The 22,179-nt window shown below is 36.5% G+C and overlaps 3 protein-coding genes across 5 annotated transcripts; 1 reads left to right on the top strand and 2 right to left on the bottom strand.

Moving 5' to 3' along the window:
• Nucleotides 1-3,497: 3,497 nt before the first annotated feature.
• On the bottom strand, nucleotides 3,498-8,302 carry LOC113285830. Its single transcript, XM_026534578.1, has 2 exons — nucleotides 7,609-8,302; nucleotides 3,498-4,039 (listed from the first exon to the last, which is right to left on the bottom strand). Exons 1-2 carry the CDS (start codon nucleotides 7,942-7,944, stop codon nucleotides 3,974-3,976), a joined length of 402 nt encoding a protein of 133 aa, XP_026390363.1. The 5' UTR covers nucleotides 7,945-8,302; the 3' UTR covers nucleotides 3,498-3,973.
• A 3,884-nt stretch (nucleotides 8,303-12,186) lies between these two features.
• Nucleotides 12,187-13,607, top strand: LOC113288287. The gene is made up of 4 exons (XM_026537279.1): nucleotides 12,187-12,616; nucleotides 12,764-12,800; nucleotides 12,900-13,021; nucleotides 13,156-13,607. Exons 1-4 carry the CDS (start codon nucleotides 12,323-12,325, stop codon nucleotides 13,216-13,218), a joined length of 516 nt encoding a protein of 171 aa, XP_026393064.1. The 5' UTR covers nucleotides 12,187-12,322; the 3' UTR covers nucleotides 13,219-13,607.
• Nucleotides 12,604-16,138, bottom strand: LOC113288286 (probable E3 ubiquitin-protein ligase HERC3). 3 transcript variants are annotated; one of them, XM_026537277.1, is made up of 7 exons: nucleotides 15,648-16,138; nucleotides 15,311-15,530; nucleotides 14,788-15,112; nucleotides 14,158-14,699; nucleotides 13,811-14,015; nucleotides 13,630-13,706; nucleotides 12,604-13,019 (listed from the first exon to the last, which is right to left on the bottom strand). In XM_026537277.1, the coding sequence occupies exons 1-4, from the start codon at nucleotides 16,085-16,087 to the stop codon at nucleotides 14,194-14,196; spliced, it is 1,491 nt and encodes a 496-aa protein (XP_026393062.1). In that variant the 5' UTR covers nucleotides 16,088-16,138; the 3' UTR covers nucleotides 12,604-13,019; nucleotides 13,630-13,706; nucleotides 13,811-14,015; nucleotides 14,158-14,193. The 3 variants fall into 3 exon arrangements, with proteins under 3 accessions (XP_026393062.1, XP_026393061.1, XP_026393063.1); XM_026537276.1 differs by having other exon boundaries at nucleotides 13,641-13,706; XM_026537278.1 differs by having other exon boundaries at nucleotides 13,641-13,706; nucleotides 15,311-15,527.
• Nucleotides 16,139-22,179: the final 6,041 nt, after the last annotated feature.

The raw sequence follows: 22,179 nt of genomic DNA, 5'->3' as shown, positions 1-22,179 counted from the left end.
GATCTGTGAAAGTGAAGAGAAATAATTAGGGCTCTTTGATGTACATCGTTGATTGAATTCGATCGTACTAGGGATTTCGTAGTTGTGACAATGAAGATTGAGAGTTAATATCGGAGGTTGATTTATTGTTGTTGTCGATTTTAGGTCAACCAAAAGGTATGGAAAAGGAATTTTTCATTTGTTAATAAAATTTAGGATATTCTTAATTAAGGTTTTCATGATGAATACCCATGTTGTCTAATGGTGATTGATAGTTTAATGGATTGATTTTGTTTTGTTTCAGTTGTAATTTTTTTTTTTTATTTTATCCAATTTTTGTTTTTGTCTCTGAACTTGTCGTGTTTGTCTTTCCATGAGTTGTTAATTGTAGTTGCAAATCTTGAAGTTAATGAATGAATTGTTAAATCTAGTGGTCCTGCTGTTGGGTTCAATTAGTGTGTTTTACAAATCTTCAAGTTTATGAATGAAGTGTTAATTTATAGTGGTCCTGTTGTTGGTGCTCTGTGTATACAATGGTGCTTTTTATGCATATCTTGTAGTTGTAGTCAAGAGTTGTTTACTGTTAGCGGTCAATAATCATGTAATTTGAATGTTGTATTATACTAATTTGTGATTGTTGGGTGTATTGAAATGCAGGTCTTATGGAGGATGATTTATTGAGATACTTTCCTACTAAAGGTGGTTATGTGGTTGGTAAGAGTAACAGGGTTGAGCATCCTAATATAGCGACCCTGCCAGACTATAACCCCGAAGAAGACCTTGACTTTCTCCCCCTTTTGAATCCTAAGAAAGTTAGTTCACAAATCAGTAGTCAAGGGCAGTCAAGTCAGCTATCCATTGTTGATGACCCTGTGCTTAGTAATGAAGTTGGTGTTGGTAATGTGGTTCCCATAGATGATGAAGTTTTGTTTGCAGATAGGTACCAAGGTGATGAATCAATAGACTTGGATGAGGTTAACTGTAACAGTGATGATGAAGACCTGTCAGAACCATTTATTGATTGTGATGAAGAAATTAGGGTGACTGGTCAAATCCAATCAACACTTGCATCAACAGTTGAGTTCGAAGAATTTGTTGCAGAGACTGAGAGTATAAATGGCGAGTATAAGATGGCTGAAAATATTGTTGTGGTTGAAAAGTTATTTGTTGGCCAAGAATGGTCAAATTACAAAGAATGCAGGGATTATTTGAAGAACCTTGCCATAGACATGAATTATGGAATGACTCAAGTGAAGAATATCAGGAAGAAGCAACAATACAAATGCATTTTTGATGATTGTCCATGGAAAATTTATTGTGCTGTGCTCCCTGATCGCCAAACTATGCAATGTAAATCTGGTCATTTCATTCATACTTGTGAATCATTTCATGAGTTGAAGCATCCTCTGGAAAATGCAAAATGGGTGGCAAAGGTTATGTTGGAGCCTTTTAAAGCTCATCCTAACTACAAGCCTAGAGATTTCATAACTGAGGTAAAAAGAAGCCATAAAGTTGACATTTCTTATTATTCTGCTTGGCATGGGTATCATTTAACCTTAGAAAAAATTATGGGTAGTTACGAGGATGGATATAAGAATATTCCTGCACTATGTAAAGAGATTTTAGATGATAATCCTACTAATATTGCTTGCTATAAGACAGATGAAAATGGGAGGTTCAAGTCACTTTGCATTGCATATAGAATATCACTTGATGGCTTTAGACTGTTCTGTAGACCTATTCTAGGTTTAGATGGAACTCATTTAAAGGGAAAATATGGTGGTACCTTGTTGGCAGTTGTGGGACTTGATGCCAACAATGGTTTATTCCCCATTGCTATTCCCCATTGCTATTTACCTTGTTGGCAGGTTGTAGAGGAGGAAGGGGAAGTAGAGGTGGAAGAACAACTACACCTGCAACTACAACTGCAGCTACAACTGAAAATCAAAATGAAGCAACTGCACCTGTCACTACCTCTACTGCCACTACAAGTGTTGTTTTTGGTAGAAAAACCTCCACTGAGGTGCCTACAAGCAGCAGAGGAAGGACTTTAAGGGGAAGAGGTGCAAGGGGATATACAAGGGGAAAAACAGTGCATAAACGTGGAGGTCAGATTGTGGGAGTTGGTATCATGATGCATGAGCAGCCTAGACTAGTTAGAGAGCCAACTATAAGTGCACAATCTCAGGTAAGAATAATATTTTTTAACTGCGAACACTTGCATACGAAAGCGGTATGTTTGAGATCATGTATTTTAACTGCTCCAGCTTTTATATCTTCTTGTAGGTACTAAATCCAACCGGAAGAGGTGTTGGTGGTGTTCAGAGAGGATGTGTTGGTTCTCGGGGAGGAGGTGTTAGTGCTCGGAGAGGTAGAGCTTTCTTGAGAGGTGGTGTTGTATTTTCGACGAGTGGAAGGGGAAAGATGCATAGAATTATGGATTGGCTAGGCACACCTGAGCAGTGGGAAAATGATGAATGACGGTGGATCGTGTATGTTCCAAATTTGAAATAATCTTATTTTATAAACTTTGCAAAAGTTTAACTGCAGAAATCACAGACTTGTTTTGAATGCAGAAATCACAGACTTGATTTGACCGAAAAATCTTGTTTATGTGTTCGTAGGATTTTTTTTAAAAGTCACGTGCAGGTCGCGTGGCCATATTTCTGACTTAACGGAGTTAATTAATTAATATATTAATTGAAAATAAAAATTGAATTATAGACGGTCAACTGGTCAACCGTTACGTCAACTGTTTGATTGGGACCCACCGGGACCCAAACTCAAAGCTGGACAAAGTTAGGCTCTAAATGCAAAGGTATACCATTTTATGGGACCCAAAATCAAAATATCCCAAAATTCAATTGTTTTTACATTTTCAGAGCTAATTACGGTTGGAATTTTGCTTATAACCAACCGTAAATCGAAGTTACGGTTCGTAAAAGATGAACTACCAACCGTAACTGGTTAAATTTGAAGAAAACCCAATCGTAAAACCAGTTACGGTTGGTAACTAAATGCTCGATACCAACCGTAACTCAGTTACGGTTGGTAACCAAATGCTCGACGGTTGGTAACTAAATGCTCGATACCAACCGTAACTGAGTTACGGTTCGTAAACTAAAATGGTTACCAACCGTAACTGAAGAAAATTCTCAGATATAAGTACATACGGTTGGTAATTGAACTATTACCAACCGTAACAACATCAAAATATCCAGTTACGGTTCGTAATTGAGTTAAAATCAACCGTAACTCACATAAACCCAGAAATTTCAATTTCAATTTTCATCTAAAACCCTATTTTTTGATAGAAATTAAACTTAAATCGAACAAAATAAACCAAATCGTAACTGGGTTTTCAAAACATACCTCATATAAGTCATTACACTACACTTGATTAATTTTCGAATCGTCGATTAATCGAAGACGGTGAAATTTTGAGTTTTAATGGAGGTTATGGTTGATGGGAGGAGGAGAAGAGAAGAAGAAGAAAGAAAACAAATTTTCAATTTTTTTTGAAAATAGAGTAGATTACTAAACGTAGAGGGTTAATTCATTGATTCAGACTCATTGGAGATCAAATTTGTTTGATTCGCTCCTCCGATGACTGAATCTGCAGAATTAACACCATATGAAGTGCTTACAATAGAGTTTATGTTACAAACATTTTGATCTTTGACAGAGTCGAAAGCTATTGAAGGAATTAAAAACCTAGGTACAGAATTTAACCAACATTCAGTTCGATCTTCTTTTCTTCCCTTTTTAGCCAATAAATCAGCTACTTTGTTTGCTCGCCTGTCTACATGTTGGAAACCCAAAAAAGAAACTAGTTTTGCAGCTGAAATTTTAACTTCTTCCAAAATTGCTAAGCATTGCCATTGAATTGAAACTTCTTTCCCTTGTAGATAGTTAATAGTTACTTGGTTATCCCCTTCTATGACCAGATTCTGCAGGTTATTTTCAACGACCCGTCTTGTTATGTGCAGCAGAGCTAAAGCTTCTGCTTCTTCTGCTGTTGATGCTCTGGAGATGCCCATTCCTGCTCCTTTTCCAGTTCCTATCCAATTTCGCAACACAAAACCAAATCCTGCGTTAGAATTTTTCGACACCCAAGAAGCATCACAATTCGGTTTAATGTTATCTCTACTAAGGAAAGTCCAATGTATATTCTTTGCAGTGTCTTTTCTGTGCTTATGTGAGTTAATGCTTCTATTGTGAGGGTTCCAGTATGTGTAATGACGAGAAATGTCAACTGCAAGTTGTTCAGGTGTTCGTTCTTTTTTTTTCAAAAATTCTTTGGCATCTCTCTTTCCAAATGAACCAGCATTTGGTTGCAGCCAATGCCATTGAAATGGAATTAGTATCTCCTTGCAGCCAAACATTATATTGCTCCAAAAATTAAGCATTAGTAGAGTTAGAGATTACTCCCTGCATAGTCATTGGTGCTAGGTTCCAAACTGATGTTGCATACTCACATTCGAAGTACATATGATAAGTTGATTCTATAGCCTGTTTACAGAATAAGCATTATGTTTCTACATCCAGGTGTGACCCTAATTTTTGTCTTGTTGGTAAAGTGTCTTGAAGACACTTCCAAGTAAACAACTTAATCCTTTGGGAAGTGTCCATGTTTCATACAACCCTCCAAAATCTTTTAGTTTCCTGTGAGATTGATCCCATTGGATTTAGCAATTTAGCATACAAAGATTTCACAGAAAAAACACCATTCCTGGTTAGAAGCCATCTTAATTTGTCGTTTTTCAACCTGCCATCAGGTGAATAATATAGTCTTATATTCAAGATTTCTGATACTAAGCCTTTATCAAAAAGAGAAAGCAGTAAAGATTCATTCCACTTCTTAGTGTCTTGATTTATCAAATCAGACACAAATGTTATATTGGGAATATATGTTATGCAGTTTGCTAATGTTTGTTCTCTGTTTGGTATCCATTTGTCATTCCAAATGTTGATAGAGAAACTATTCCCTACTTCCAAAAATAGAATACTTTTTTATGTGTTTTATGCCCTGTAAAATGCATTTCCATATCCAAGAAGCTAATGATTTCTTCTTGGAGTGTAAAGCACCAGTTTTCTTAAAATATTTTCCTTTCAGAATTTTGGCCCAAAGGTCATCTGGGTTACTAATTAATCTCCAAGCAATCCTGCTGATCATTGTACAGGAAAGCAGATTGTACAGGTGATATGATTTCTTCTAGAGTTTTTTTTGAATCTATTAGCTAGTAGTTTGGATATGATCTTATAAGGAGTGTTGCAGAGACTAATTGGTCTGAAGTCTGCTGGAGTTTTAGGGTTCTTTATTTTAGGTATCAAGAAGAGGAAGGTTTTGTTTAGACCCTGATGTAATTTACCATTCCTAAAGAAGTCCTGAACAACTGCAATAATTTGAGATCCAACTATTTCCCAGTTGTGTTTAAAGAAGCTCACAGGGAACCCATCTAGCCCTGGCGCTTTATTAGATTTTAGTTTTTTGACTACATCCCAAATTTCCTCAGAACTTGGAATAGCAGTTAAAACAGTGTTATCTTCGACTGAAATGCAGGGTTCAACATATTTAAAAATTTCATTATCTAAGTTACTTGAAGTTTCAGTGAAGATATCAGAGAAATAAGATGTTAAAACTTCTTCTATATCTTGTCTATCATAAACTACTTTGTCATTTTTGTCTTGTATGCAATCAATGTTATTTCTTTTTCTTCTTTTCAGAGTAGTGACATGAAAAAATTTAGTATTTCTTTCCCCTAGAGCAATTGTATTATTCCTAGATTGTGGTCTTGCAATCTCTTCCTGAGTATCATATAAGGTTTCTAATTCTAATAATTCGGTGTTTAAAAGTTTAGTGTTAGTATTATCTAAAGGTTTAGCAGAAATAGTGTCTATCTGTTTTAAGAGGATTTTTATTCTTTTATTAGGTTTCCCAAAAACATTTTTTTTTCCATTCACTCAAATTTTCTTCCAGAGTATAAATATTGTGAAGTAAAGCTTCAGCTGGGAATGAACTACTATGATTCCAAGATTTCCTAATTACTTCTAAGCAGGTTGGTTCTTTAAGCCAAGTATCGTAAAATTCGAAGGTATGCCTAGGACCTACATTGCTGGTGTTAATAGTTAAACAAATAGGTCCATGTTCAGAACCTATTGCCACTAAATTCTCAAGAATAGCTCCCTGAAATTCTAAGTTCCATTCTGCATTGGCTAAATCTCTATCTAGTCTCTGTTTAATGTTTGCTAATCCTTTCCTTTTGTTGCTCCAAGTAAAAATATTACCTTTGAATCCTAGGTCTTTTAGTCCTGTTCTATTGATTAAATTTAGTATAGGTTCTACTTTTTTCCTATCAAAACGCAAACCTCCTTCTTTTCATCACTATTAAAAATGATGTTGAGGTCTCCTATTACTAGCCATGGCATTTTTCTGATGTTAAATCTATGTGCTATCTCTTCTAGATATCCCATAATTTCTAATTTATGCTCATGCTTAGGCGCACCATAAAAGCAGGATAATAACCATTCTCTAGTGTTGAAATTATTTTTAACTATGATATTAATCATATTTTGGTTCCACTGAACCACCTCAAAATGAAACCCGTCTACCTAAGCAATTGCTAGCCCTCCAGCTATTCCTACTGGATCAACAATGTGGGTATTTGGGAAGAAATTCAGATTACTTCTCACTAAGCATCTCTTAGACTTAGTTTCAGAAAGAAATAGTATGTCTGGTTTTTCAAATTCTAACAACGTTCTTAAGTGTTGCATAGTTTTTCTCTGACCACACCCCTGTGTGTTCCATGCCAAAATCTTCATGGTCTGAAAAGAAACTAAGCAAAAGGAAGAAAAAAACAGATAGAATTAACACCCTAAAGTTAGTGTTCTTAACAATGCTGCGCCAAGCAGACTTAGAAAGGTAGAAAGAAATCCTGATTATCCAAATACAGTTAGATACAATAACAGAATATTAGAAAGGCCAGATTCACACAGGTTCAAAGCCCCAAGCTAGTGGTAAATGTGTTACTTCACTAACCAGATTTTGGTGTGTAAAAGGGCCAAAAACTACAAAGGAATTAATCTTTCCTAGTAGTTCAAATCAACAGATAAATAAGGTAAGCAGAGAAAGAATAAATCAAACCGAATACGGGGTTAGTTAATACAAAAAGTTTAACACCCTAATGTTGGTGTTCTTTAGCTTGCTGCACTAAGCAGACTTTGTATCGGTTGAGGCTTAACCCCGAGATAATATAAATTAGTCCTAATTATGCAAATCAGCCGACAAAGAAGCAAGCAAGAAAATCAAGCAATAATTAACTCAACACACTACTGTTGGTGTTCTGAATGCTGCTTCACTAAGCAGATATGTATATATGATGATTCTTATCCCAAATATACTGAAAGCTATCTATACTATCTAATTTTCAAAAATTCAAAGAAAGCAAGCAATGGAAAAGGAACTATCAAGGCATTCCACGCCCAAATGTTGGCAAGAGAGGATATAAGAGATGAATGATTTGAAGGCCTATATCGTATACTAAACTAAGCAATCAAATATCCTTAAATTAGTGCATAAATAGTAAAGAATTGTAAGAGATAGACGGTTATCAGAAAAGAGGGACATACCTGGTTCTGCTCCATTCCTTGTTCTGCAGCTTGAACATGTTGTAAAATCTTTTCATCTATGGATGTGGTTCCTTGGGGCAATGATGAGGTTGTCGCAGTAAAGGATCCATATTGATCAATCATCGTTAAAGATATTTCATTTTTAGATGCAGAAAGTATGAAGTTTTCGGTCAAGGATGGACTAAAATCATTTGATGCAAAAGAGCTAATAGGTGATGTAGAACCAAATGCAGATGAATCAAAAAAAGAGATACGGAAAGCCGGATTGCCAACATCCAAAGTAGATTGAGAATTTTTAACCCTATTCTCCGAATATGAAGAATCTGAAAAGGTCATACAGAAAGCCGGTTTTGGAGAGACTCGAGATGAAATTTCTTCCTATGGAGTGAAGAACTGTTCAATAGAATCTGCAAACTCTTCACTGCTGCTTTTGATTGCAATGAAATCCTCATTAGAAGTTGGAGATTTTAAAATCTGGTTAACCACATCTTGAAGCAGGCATGTGTTCCTTATCTTAAAATCCGAATCCGAGATATCCTGGTAATGATTTGAATGAAAAAGGGATAGTGGTGGAGAATCCCAGAATCTTCTTCTTTTGCCTAAAACTGAATTTTCACCGACTAGAACACAAAATCTCCCTCTTCTTCATTTTCTGAGAGTAATATAATAGAACTATTTGATACCGAGTTTGCGAATACTCCATTTGCTTGTAAGACCAATTCAGGTGAGAAATCGGATAATGGTGAGTCGATAGTTGCATCTGAGATAATTTCCTTGTCGATCTGGTCATTAATGAGTACTTTAAAGTCTGAGGCCCAACTTTGTGAATCATCTTCCGAGTCAGACTCAGGACCCTGATCATAAATGTCTTCAAGAGGCAGGTTGAATTTTGTGGCACACAGTTCTTCAATATGACCTAATCTATTGCAGTAGTTGCACATGCGAAAAGGTAAGTCCATGTAAATGAATCCAACTACTGATTCAGGGTTATTTCCCACCTTGACTCTGGCAAAAGTAGTTAGTTTTTTTTCTATACTAATGTCAATTCTAGCAAAGACATCATGACCCGGTTCCGGCACAACATTAGCAGGCGTTATTTGTTTTACAAAACCCAAGTGTGTGCCTATTTGTGCAATAATGTACTCATTATAATGAAACTGATGCAAGTATAAAAACTTCACCCAAACAACAATGGTTTTCAAGTGTTTTCTATCCAATATCATACCCGGATACCATCTAGCAATAGGAAATGCGTCACCGTACAGATTCCAAGGGACATTTGCCAGTATGCCTGTCATGGTATTTCTGTCCGAGAATGATATATGAAAACGTTGAAACCGATCTGTTTAGTTTTGAACACGCTCTTTTTACCCCAACGAAACTTAAGAGCCCGAGCAATGTTGGTTTTGGAAAAACGAGAGCTGGAAAAAATCCTAGCCACAATGGAGTTCTCATGGGAGTACCCTTTAACTACAGGGACAAGGAATGGTAAGTTTTGGTTTTTGAAAAATCTTTTCTTTGCAATGCCTTTTCCGGACTGCACATGCTTGTGACTCATTTTCTGGAAAGTATAAATTTGTTTTGTTGAAACCATTTTAAAGTATCGGGTAAAAACTAGAAAAGGGAGAGATCACTTACTTTTAACTCTATTCACTTCTAAACTAAGACTTTATGTTGCAGATGTTTGTGTTTTGGAGAAATAGGTGAAAGGGAGTAGAAAACTAAACAGAGTTATTGTAACTCAGAGCAACTACAGTGGTGCGATCAAAACCAAAGATCAAAGATCAAAAAAAAGATCAAATTTTGGGTTTAGTCCGTGTTGTCACGTAACGGTGGCGATTAAAATTTGGTCGCGCGTAATTTAAAGATCCGCCCCAAAAAAATTTCATCGGGCGTATCTCAAATGTCCGCCCAATCAATCACCAGGCGGACTTTAAGTTTACGCCTGTCAACAGGCGTACTTTAAGTTTACGCCTCAATTTTTTTTTTTTTTTAATTTGAATTTTCATCGGGCGTAATTTAAATCTCCGCCCGTTAACAAGCGTACTTTAAATTTACGCCCAGCAACAAGCGTACTTTAAATTTACGCCCGACTATATTAGGATTTGGTATTTGGTCGCGACCAAATATGGTCTGGAATTTGATCTTTGGCTGGGATTTGATCTTTACTCCGTCCCACTGCGTCACGATCTCATCCCAAATTTTTGGTTATACTCGCCCACTGTGGATGCTCTCTGGACTCAATACTGAAAAGAACAAGAGAATGTGAAGTAAATTTCATTCCTTATCCCTGATATTTTGTAAATAGATCTTTAAGAGCCGGATAGGTCCGTAAACCCCAGCCAAAGAGCAAGCTAAAAAGACGGTACACCACTAAAATCTTTCCACGTATTCGAAATAGTTAGCCTTCTTTCCTTTTTTATCTACTAACACACGTGCCCTATACCCCCACTTGCATATTTATGTCGTACGCCACTATTCTTGCAGCACGTATCGTTTATCCCATTATACTTTTGGCACCCTCTCTAAGAGGCGATACTGCCCAAGCCAAGTAGCCCTTGGTGTAACGTTTTTCCAACCCGGCACCCTCTTAAAAGGGCCGTTAGACTACCAAGAGCTTTTGGATTCAAAATCCCCCATTTTAAAAAAAAGAAGAAATGGTACTTCAGAATTTATTTAAATTTGAAAAAAGATTCATTAGGACCTGTCAGTCTATTTTCTGACCGGAACGAAAACTTCCTATTTAATTTCGATTGCAAAACGATTTGTGTTACCCAAATTTCCCCCGTAAATCCAAAAAAAAAGATGTCCAAGGTATTCATTGTTCCTAAAACTCTTAAATCTATTGTGAGGATAGAATTTTGCTTCTAATGATCTAGTAAAAACAACATAGCATTTTCTAAACGAAACCTTAGTGATTGCCGATTACCTATTGAATGTCTTAATTCACCATTGCTATTGCCAAAGCTTTTATTTTCTCACCAAAACCCTTCCAAAGATTAAGTTAGATCACGCCAATATCAGAGATTGGTAAGTGTTAATACATAAATTTAGAAACCCCTGAAATGCAATCTCTCATCATTCGTAGATTCACAGACAGCATCATCAAAAAAAAACAAGAAAGAGAAAATGCAATCAAAACCATTCGGACATACCGCCTGAAGGTTCAATTCCCCGGATTTAAGTTCTTAACGAAACAAGTGCAAAAGGATAAAAATGTTTTCGAATATGAAAAAAATATGAAATGTATAAGATGGAGAGACTCTCATATGCCCTGCATATTTATAAGATCCAAATCCTAGCAATGGTTGAAATTCCAAAATGAAAATATAAAAATATATGTATTATGAAGTGCAAGATCACCCATGCATGATGCAAGGTTTGAAGTTGAAGATGTTTTTGTTTTGAAAAAAAAAAGAATCAATCATTAGCCCCGTTGGTTCCACAATCCATATCCCGTTTATTGTAGTAATCCAAGCTGCATACTTCGGAATATGAGGAAAAATCAGGTAATATGAGATTACTCCATGGAGAAGAGGGGAAGAGGAGAGAAGAAAACGATGATCTTTTTCTGGTTGAACAAAGAGACTGAACAAATTTTCAATTTAGCTTTGATTTAGGTTAAAAAATGAGGAAGGTAATCTAGTTAATTTATGCCCTTTATAGGACATCCTCTAACCAATTAGAGGGACATTACTATCACACTGACGCCCCTCTAATAAACCATGCCGCCACTTTAACAGGTTACTTATTTATTGCCCACTTTTTACGACCATGGTCTTTTGTTAGCCCATTATTACTTTAAATTTCAAATACTAATCATAATGTTAATTTTATAAAATGTTAAAGAACTAATATGTGCAACTGCAACTAGTTTCTAGTATGGAAGAATTCATCAATCATGTTTTTTTGAGCATCTAAAGAAGTAGGAGACCAACTATTTTAAATTTCCGACTCTTCCGGACCAATACTAAAACCAAATATTACTAGCTGAAAATATCATCTACAGAAGCCAAATTCCAAGACCACCCACAAAAGTCATCTGGAAAATCTTCCAAGTATCACTGTGCGTGACTTGAGAGAGTATTGAAGTCCTTGGGAAGTTTAAGAAATTCCTGGCAGATATGTCTTCAATCAGTTGCTCTTGGCCAGGGGATGCAAGATATTTGTATAAATGCTTGGCATGCGTCCATCGTATGCATTTAATTTTTGAGCACTAATGTTCCGCACCGTTTTGCTGGTAGCTATCCCGTTCAAGCGGCTTCTTTGCCGTTAGATCATGTTAAAACCCAGATCTAACAGCCTTGAACCTTTAGGATAAATGATGGGTCCTTTCCTGAATGTGGTGGGTCCTTTTCTGAATATGAATCCAACCGTTGATTTAATAATCTAACGGTAAAGAAGCCCGCTTGAGCAGGATAGCATTTGTCTTAATTTTTGGTCTTACTTATTGTGAAACTTCAAAGATGTGAAATGTTTCAGTAATAAAAAGAAAAGAAAATGAAGGATGAGTTACAAATTTATCCAATAGGTAATGGACGAGAAGCAAAATAGCATTTATTAGTAAAGTACAGACAGTTTACTGGAGAAAAAAAGATAACAGGATAAGGAAATTTCTCCACAACAAAAAAACAACAAAAGAAGAAGTTCAGTTCAGCCAAAGCCCGATAAGAGGAAGCAGAGATATCTATGTAGAAAGAGTGAGAGAAAGAGAATGGCTCTAAAAACTACAGCAACACTCTCTTTGATGACCCCAGTTCCTTACTCTCCCTCTCATCCTTTCTCCTCCAACTTCTGCTTCAGTATCAGCACTACTACTTCCAGTGTCAACACTTTAACACCACCAAGAACAAGAAAAGCAATACAATTTAGAAACACAACAGTAACAAGGCAACAAAGAAGAAGCAATGGAGGTGCTGGTGGTATGATGATATCAGCAGCCCATCCACCCCCACTGGATCTAACTGAAGATAATGTACGAGAGGTCCTGGCTGATGCACGAATTCATGTAATTAAATTCATTAACTCCCTCAATACACCTTTCATATTAGCACGTAATAATCAAATTATAACAGTTCAAGTTGCAGCATTATTATTGCTGATCCTACATAAATCATGACGACAATTTTCTTTATGTTTTCATTTTCTCAATCAGTTTGCACAGATCTTCGATACTTCCATTGGCATGACAGGTAGTCCAACTTATCAACATTTGTGTAACCAAACTTCAGTTCCACTCTTTTTTCTCATATATCACGGTTCAATTTCTTCTTGTGCTTTCAATTATTTAGGAGTGGCAGAGCTCTCTGAAGTAGATGGCCCTTACGTGAAGATCAGTCTCAGGGGCCGATTCTGGCACGAGCGCTCCCTGGTTTTGGCCAGGCTTGGCAATTATCTCAAGCAGAGGATTCCTGTAAGCACTACCCTAGTGTTATTGTTACAGTATGAGCATTTTCACGTGAACATAAAAATGTTGTTCTTTGTTATCTGTTTCTTTCTTCTTCAAGTAAAATCTATAGTGGCAAAACTAATGGGAGACATCCTCAGGAAATCTTGGAGGTGGATATTGAAGACGAGAAGCAATTGGATGACAGCCCTGAAAACTTTTAAAAGAATTTGAGGTATCTGTTTGGCTGTTCCTTCCATACACTATGTAAGCTGTCTGGAATCAACCATTTTACAAAATTCATGAAACAAACTCTCCTGCTGCACTCTTCTTGCACAATTGGAGGAGAACCTCAGTGAAGTGAGTTTTTTTCAGTTTTGATCAGGAATTGGTTTGATTCCAACTATTAGTAATTTTATAGCGAAGAGAAGAAATGATGTTATCAAAATTATCGTGTCTTAGGGATTATATATGTAGAAACTAGACGGAGAATCACCTTTATCCTGTATAAAACTAATATTCTACTGTTTTCTGCTTGCTCAACGAGCTACTGTAAGTCAAGATTTTCGGTTCTTTATCACGACTATGAGATATGAAATAAACTCGCAACACAGATGAAGTTATTAAATTGGTACCATAACTGCACCTGCTATGAAAACAGAATCCCAGCATTTGGTGACCAGTGCTTGTATATAAACTTCTTCACTTTCACCTGGCAAGGATATAGTTTATCTGGCAGTATAAGCAAGATGGAAAATACAAAAAATTAAACAAAAACGAAACACACAGAAGAAATAAAAAATCTGATCTATGTACCTGTGAATCCAGTAAGATAAAGGAAGCACTGTCACGATTTCCAACCACAATGATTAGTAAGACAAAGGCCAGCATAACAATCTAAATTGTGTTCTCTTCCTTAGCCGCCCATTTGATATGGTGGCACAACATCATTCTCTTATCCATAAAGGCTACAGCTAACTTCAATTTTTGATGCCGATAATGTCTGCCGTGTCGGGGCTCACTAAATAAAAAGTGTATTTTTGTTATTTCTCCTATCTGTTTTAAGTGGTAACAGAACAAGTAGCTATTGATAGACTTCTAATAAAGGTCAGTTGTTCAATTGCAAAAAAGGTGCGGGGAGAGAAAAGTAGAAGCTTTCATACCTTTAGCTAGTCTCGTCGCTTGTGTCCAACTTGCTGTCACTGATTGACCACCAACAGTAGATTATGATCAAACCCGGATGCAATCTGCAGAACTTTAACACCTTCCAAATCCTCTATCAGGGCAGGTTCAACTTCATCAATTGAGCTCCCTAGTCCAAGCCTCCCATTTTTTCCACAACCCCATACCCACACTCCCCCCTTAGACGTGAGGGCAACAGAATGTACACGGCCACCAGACACAAATAAAGGTGTCTCTTCTTCTAGCCCCTCCACCAGCTTTGGTACGTTTTCTGGGCCAGATCTCCCCAACTGAGAATTCCCATTCCATCCCCACGAAGCAATCCCGGTACCACTGACATCTCCTCCCATAACCTCTTGTGATGACGAAATCTGCTGACACACTGCTAGAGAATGACCTAGGCCCGAAGATATAGATAATGGCTGGAAGCTCATGTCAACTGGAGATAATCCTGAGCTATCCTCTTTACCTCTGCCCAACTGACCGTAAGTGTTATTTCCGCCACTTAATAACACACCATTACCTGTGAATGACCAGAAAATATTCACTTCAAATATCCAATTTTCTAGAGCACATCTATACAGTAACAAAGGCGAACAAGATTTACTCACAGCAAAGAACTAGAGAGTGATCAAGCCCGCAAGCCACATCTGATACTTGAACACCATTTAATTCTTGCAGTAGACATGGTTCCCAAATTATAGGCATGTCGTTCTCCTTTTGCATCTGCTCCAAGACCAGCTTCTCCGCAACTTCTAGAGATGAAGTAGTTCCTTGAGTTTCTACTAATGTGGAGGCACCCAGAATTTGAGGTGACATGGACATATTTTCTAGTGACATCCCAATATGTCCTAATCTACCATCTGCAGAGTAACCCCAGCCAAATAACCTCCCATCATTTGTAAGTGCGAGAGTATGCCCCCACCCAAGAGATACCTGAGTGGTGGAAAGATCCACCAATAAGAATCGATCATATCCTAATCAGAACATTAGATAGAAAACACATACAAAACAAGCACCGAACTAATCTGCATATAAATGAATAAGTTACTGTTGGCATTGTGTCGTAAACAATGATTTAAAAGACTGTAAACTACAAATTATTAAATGAGTAACTGATCCACGAGCATATACCTTAACAATGTGCTCTCCAGCAAGTGCCTCAACCCTGGAAGGTAGGGGAGAATCGGTAATTCCTTTGCCAAGACCGAGTTGGCCTCGCCTTGATTTGCCCCATACCCACAAGGAACCATCCTCTCCAATAGCAGTGGAAACAACACCGGAGGCATATACAGCTTTCACTCTGACTTGACTCAGCCCTTGCACCATCTCCGGCTTACTCCATGAATCTCTGCTATTATAAACAGAACATTCAACAAGGTTCAAAAGCCAAACCAAATTTATAAAAAACACTACCATCATCAAAACAACAGATTAATAGTGAAAACATTGAATAATTTACTGTACATACCTTGGAACATCGAACGAATCCCTGCCGAGCTGAAATTCATTGTTTCGCCCCCATGACCAAACGTCTCCATGAGAAGTAACAGATAGAGAGTGATAATGTCCAGCTCCAATACAGGTGATATCATCTGAAGGAAGACCTGTTATCTTAGTGGGTTCATAGGCATCACCCCCTCCCCCTGCCCCAATTCCCATTGAGGATGAGGGCAATCCTAAAGCCCCTTGGTTCCCATCACCAAAACTCATTACATAACCACCAACACCATCATCACATCCTTCTCTGACTGACGAAGAAGATGAAAAAGTTCTGATGTTAGGGATGCAGTCGTAGCATGATCTACCAATGCCACCAGCGACCGAGGAGGAGGCGTTCAATCTAAATTTCTTACTGTTGTTGTTATGCTTTAACAACCATCTCACTCCGGCCAACATCGTCCCCTTCATAATTGGGATCTAGGTTTTCTTTCCCCGGCGATACTGAAGATGGAAAATGTATTTCGATTTATTTTTTATTTATTTTAGAAAAATGGCACGGGCGCACACTATGGTATTGAAAGCGTGAAGCCGTGCGTGAAAACGTTTTTCATTTTTTTAGAAAACGATGCGTACGTCGAAGCGAGCATTGCTTCATGGTTGATGTTTGAAGCCGATGTTTTCTTATAAATAAACTAAGATTTAATCCGTGTCATTACAGCACGGACATAATTTTTATTTAGTTATGCATTTTCCAACATATGAATATTAAATATAATATTTATTAATATCAAGTTTATCCTTCTTATCATTACAAAAGTAAAAAGGAAAACCCGATAGATATTTTTATTCTTCACTCCACGAATCCTTTCTAGCATTTTCCGCCTTGACATTCTCCCATACTATGCTTTTCATTTCTCGAGTTGCATCCTCAAACCAGCCATGAAATTATATCGGAATTAATTTTTAATATTTTGTCCTCCTAAAAAAACATTATTTGATATGTTTTTAGTGTATAAAGATATTTTATCGATCCTTTGAAATGGTATTACCTTTCTGCATCTTCCTTATTTTAGCGAAGGATGTTAGGATCTTCATGGACCATTGGAATCTATTATAGGCCATACCAAATAGCACCGATGGTGTCCCTACTTGACCACCTTCCGATAAGAGGTGTGCGGTTTAAATCTAAAAGGCCTCAGTGCTACTAAGGAGATGCCCAAGCTTATTAAGCTTCACATGTACTCATCTTTCTTCCATGTGGGACTATCCCTAACTATACATATGTGGTTTATCGCGCCACATATTCCAACAATCTCCACCTTGGCGAGATTAAACTACTTCACCATTCCATTCAGACTCCCTCATATGATTACCATCTATATATGCTACCTATCGATCGTGATTATTGTCACTATGCGCCCTAGAATCCTACTCCACCATGAGTTAATGAGAAGGCAAGTACTAACTACACCTTGAGCATTTTCTTGCTCACCTATAACCTTTATCCACTTGAGAATTAATGTGTGAGACATTAACTCCACCTTGAGCACCAATTCAACCTTGAGCATTGCCTTGCCAATCTAGAACTCTGCCCCACCTGAGTTAATGGGTGAGACACTAACTCCACCTTGAGCGCCAGTTCAATTTTGTGCCTTGCCTTTTCCACCTTGAGTTAGACTCCACTTGCACCCAAAACCGGGTGACATCCACAACCACTTCTACGTTTGGATAATAGCCCCAACCATGTGCTCTGATACCAATTGTCAGGATCTTCACGGACCATCGGATACTACTGAGGGCCCGACCACATAACCCTGAACTCCACTTGACCACCTTGGGATAAGAGGTGTGGGGTTTTTAACTAAAAGGCCTCAGTGCTATGTATGGAGATGCCCAAGCTTATTAATCTCCACATGTATTCCTCTTCATTCCATGAGGGACTATTCCTATCTATACATATGTGGTTTACCGCTCCACATACTCCAACAACCGAACGAAATCAAAACATTAAACTATATAAGGTGTAACATAATTACAGCACCTTAGCTCATTTGTCTCCAGAATAATTGTGTAAATATTAACAGTGTTCGGATCCTTGTGGCTTTTTTTTCCTTTAAAAATAGTATGAAAAGATTAAAACTCAGAATTGACTCAACAATACATAATGTATTGTATGTTCTTACCATTTCAATGACATAATGAAAACATAATTCATTTACTTGAGCTATTATATTTTAAAATGCTAAATCATTTCTGATGGTAACCAATTTACTCACATACGATGTAGTTCTAGTTTTTCAAAGTTCTCAGATATATTATATATGTAATTCAATTCGGCAGGAAGATTTTACCGTATGGAATATAGGTAATGGCTTGTCATTTCGTAACATTGTGGACTTTTCAACATAATTGGATCCAGATTTGGTAAAAATCACTGTATTTATACATTCTCGGGCAAGAGTAATCTAGGGATGGCAACCTCCCATAAAACCGTTGATGGATGACCGCATTAGTGTCAATTGAAAATCCCATATTGTCGGATAACGTAGTGACCAAGTGGAGACAATATTGACGGAGGATCATATCCTTACAGATGACATTAGAGTCGACCACGGGTTACCTGTCGAGGATGAAAGAGTATACTTGAGAGATTGTGTCGGGAAAGGGTCTCATGAGTGAGAAAAAATGCCAGAGTCAAGGATTGAACATATTCCAGAGCCGAGGATGGTTCCAAATTAAGTTAGTTATAGTACTCTGACTCGGCAGGTAGGGTTCGTCAAATGGAATATAGATAATGGTTTGTCCTTTCCTAACACCGAGACCTTTTCAGTATAATTGGCTTCATAGTTGGCGAAAATCTCTACAGCTAAGCGCATGCTCGATACTGAGCAATCCTAGGATGAGTAACCTCCTGAGAAGCCGTTGTTGGATGACCGCAGTGGTGACCATTGAAAACCCCATATTGTCAGATGATCGTAGTGGCTAAGTGAGGACATTATCAATAGAGGGTCAGACCATTATATTCTAAAATATTACGCTTTCAAATGTGAGGTTATTCGTTACATAAAAATAATAAAACCATGGTTAGTTAGAAAGTCAAAATTTTAAGTACTTAACCTAATAAAAATACGCTCTACTAACAATAAACTCTATTATCCATCATCATTGAATAAAAATAATGTTAAACCATTTATAACGAAATACGTGAGACGTTGCGAAATTACTCTCTGGACGCCAATACTTTCAACTGTCACTATGGTCCACTTATATAATTGTTAGTCAATCTAATTAAGTTTGGTAAAAAAAAGTATTTTGAGAACATATTTATAACAATATTTTTTCTTCCAGGTACTTGGTAAAGATTTCATAAAGTGTTTTTAATGCAAAACACTTTCAAAATCTATCAGTTTTAAAAGTGGAGAAGAAGAAGCTTTTAAAAGCTTCAAAAACAAAAGCAATAATTCACCCTAGTTATATATTTTATTTTCAAATTCTATCCCATATTTTTTTATAGCTGACAAAAATTATCCTTGAATCTATATTTAATTCGTTATATTTTATTTTTTAAAGATAATTATTTTTTTATTTTCAAACTACAGTTTATGTTATACCGTATCACTGAAATATACTTTAGTTTATCAACAATAAATATTAAACGTGGTTAATAAAATAATACTTTTTAGTAATAATACTAATTAGTAAATTTAATATTACATATATGTACTCTAATAGTAGAAAAATTTACTTATTTTAAGCACAATATAATGGAATAAATAATTTTTAGAGATATGTCTGTTTTTGTCATTTTCTCACTAACTATATCTATACCTGATATTTTCACATTAAATTAAGTTTTAGCTTTAGTTTATAATTTGCATCCATTCAATTACGTTTTTTTACAAAGCTTGGCACAGTAACGTACATCGGCAACCATTCAATTGTTTTTTTACATAGCTACGTACATTGGAAAAGCACTTTTGTAAAGCTCGCAACAATACCAAACTAATCCTAAGTATACAAATATATTTATTTTCATCATTAGTAGAATAATTTATATAGTATCATTTTTAATTTGACATTTAATAAAATATTGTCATAGCAAATTAATAGATATTTATTATGAAGAATTATGGAACCTTAATGACATGATAAATTTTGTCCGTTAGATGCATTTCTAATCCCAATCACAACCATCACTTATGACAAACGATTACATCCCTAAATTTATCTCTTATGAGGACAAATATGAACCGCCACTTACATAGACAAAGTTAATCAAACTGTGCTTTATACTTTTGATTAGTTGTAACTAGTAATTATAAATTTATTAGGAAGATAATATCTATATAAATTTTATATAAGTCTAATTATTATCAAAAACAAAGCATGTGCACACCAGTTCAACCTTCTCCATGCGAGTGGAAGGTGGGGTGTTTGATCCCCCTTAAAATATTCATATTTTTCTTTTAAAAACTTTAAAAATTAGGCGGGAAAGGAGTTGACTAAGTCAAAAAGCGCACTTCACATGACCGCTTCGGAGCGAAATGTTGAAATTTGACGCGAAGCCTACGCTTTTAAAAACCATAGTGCACACCCTTGGAGTACCCATTCTTTCGTACCCCCAAGAACATATAACAACACCTTATTTCTTAGGCTAAGTTCTACGGTGTGCTAATCTGGCAGCTAGGACAACCTCTTAAATCTTATGGCAGTGCTATTTTAGCATGCTAGTCGCTAAATTATATAGCGCCTGGCGCTGAACCAAATAACACTCAAAAATCTATCTTAAAAAAATTCAAATACCATCACCATCCCCTAAAAAGCATAGAAATGTGTCGAAATATTACTGCACAGATTATTTCGTATAATCTACCCAACCACCACATGTTTCATCATTTCTCTCCCACCAACAACTCTTTCCCCTATCATTTGAGGACATGACATGCATTGACAAGACAACACTAAATTTAGTTTTACGTAGCATTTTTTTATAGGAGAGTAGAGAAGTGACAACACAATTTATACAAGGTGAAAATGTTTGCGTTGTATGGTTAAACGCCGAGTTTCTGTGCGTTTTCGCTCAGGCGGATCCCTTAAAATATTCTTCTGACGCTGAATCATTCAGAGAAAAGGTGATTTTTGTTAGCGATGAACCATTCAACGCAACTATCTCGCTACTTGTTCAATTGCGAGAAAATGCTAGGAGAGAGAACTAGTGTTAAATAGACAACACTTTTTTTTTAAACTGAAACACTTTTGGCTAATCTAGCAGCTCAAACTAACCCACAGGACTTAGCCATACCAAAGCAACAAATTTCGTATAAAAGCAGCAATTCATCGACGCAGCTGTAAAAACACATAATAACTTCAAGGTCAACAAAACACTTGGATCAGTGATAAGTATATAACTAGTAATCTCATACTTGGTCACTTCTCATATCAATATACAACACTAAGTACATTGATCGATGAAAATATATTTGAGGCAATAACCCTAAGATTAACTTCCCAACAATGTGAATGTCGAGGTGACCCCTGCCGAGATCAAACAAGCGCTTTTTTCCATCGGTTCAGAACGTGTCTCAGGTCTTGATGGATACGCCAGTAAGTTTTTCAGAGTTTTATGAGAAATAACTCAACCACAACTTATTGATATGGTACACAACTTTTTTATTCTACCCACTCATGAACCACCCTAACCTAACATTGATCCCAAAATTTGATCGTCCTCTTAAACCATCGCAATATAGACCTATAGGGATATGCAATGTCACTTAAAAAATCATCTCAAAAATATTGGCCAAACGCGTACAACCTTTTCTCCCCTTCTTGATAAGTCCATATCAGAGTGTCTTTGTTTCCCAAAGGTTTATTCATGACAACATAGCAATCGCCGGTGAGTTTTTTCACCATATCAAATCATCAAACGTCATCAAAGATCCAAAAATAGCCATTAAATTGAACATACAAAAAGTTTACGATTCCTTAGATTGGGGATTCATCAAACAGGCTTTCACCAAATTGGGTTTCCCAACAATCTTTATAGAATATATATTATGTTATGCATATCAACAGTAACCTACTCAATCAATATAAACGACACACCGCATGGACGCATCACCCCAACTAGGGGAATATGGAAAAGTGATATTTTATCATTCTAAATATTTACTATATGTGCGGAAATACTGTCAACAAATTTGTAAAATATCGTGTTAGAGCATTGCTCGGTCAAACTCCCATGAGTTGCTATCTCAAGCATGTTTGTCAATGTTAGTGATAAAAACTATAAGTCTTGATTTCTAGCCTATTTGTAGATGTCTCGGACTAGGACATAGATAGTGTAGTTGAGCTTAAATCTCTCGACGTTTATCTCTTGAAGACGAAGAACTACTAAGGGGAGCTTGTGGAACTTCTTCGACAAAAGGTATGTGGATACTTGAACTTATCTATCACTTGGAAAGTTTATTTCTACTATCTCCTATATTGAGACATAAGTCGTGTTACGATATAGTTTTCTCTATACACATTTGAGATTTCGAGCTGAGTATATCTCTCTT

Source organism: Papaver somniferum, chromosome 6 (genome assembly GCF_003573695.1).
Source record: "Papaver somniferum cultivar HN1 chromosome 6, ASM357369v1, whole genome shotgun sequence".
In the NCBI taxonomy this organism is placed as follows: Eukaryota; Viridiplantae; Streptophyta; class Magnoliopsida; order Ranunculales; family Papaveraceae; genus Papaver; species Papaver somniferum.
The sequence above is the reverse complement of the archived record's forward strand: the minus strand, read 5'-3'. Positions and strand labels throughout refer to the sequence as shown.

Bases quoted from the DNA above. Each gene is read 5' to 3' on its own strand.
- LOC113285830 (XM_026534578.1), bottom strand. From the start codon at position 7,944: ATGACCTTTTCAGATTCTTCATATTCGGAGAATAGGGTTAAAAATTCT. The intron at 4,040-7,608 runs GTATGTCCCTCT...GAAATTGGATAG, and splicing joins AAGGAATGGAGCAGAACCAG to GAACTGGAAAAGGAGCAGGA.
- LOC113288287 (XM_026537279.1), top strand. From the start codon at position 12,323: ATGGCTCTAAAAACTACAGCAACACTCTCTTTGATGACCCCAGTTCCT. The intron at 12,617-12,763 runs GTAATTAAATTC...TTTCTCAATCAG, and splicing joins TGGCTGATGCACGAATTCAT to TTTGCACAGATCTTCGATAC. The intron at 13,022-13,155 runs GTAAGCACTACC...AGACATCCTCAG, and splicing joins ATCTCAAGCAGAGGATTCCT to GAAATCTTGGAGGTGGATAT.
- LOC113288286 (XM_026537277.1), bottom strand. From the start codon at position 16,087: ATGAAGGGGACGATGTTGGCCGGAGTGAGATGGTTGTTAAAGCATAAC. The intron at 15,113-15,310 runs GTATATGCTCGT...TCCACCACTCAG, and splicing joins CTGGAGAGCACATTGTTAAG to GTATCTCTTGGGTGGGGGCA. The intron at 14,700-14,787 runs GTGAGTAAATCT...GGTCATTCACAG, and splicing joins TCACTCTCTAGTTCTTTGCT to GTAATGGTGTGTTATTAAGT.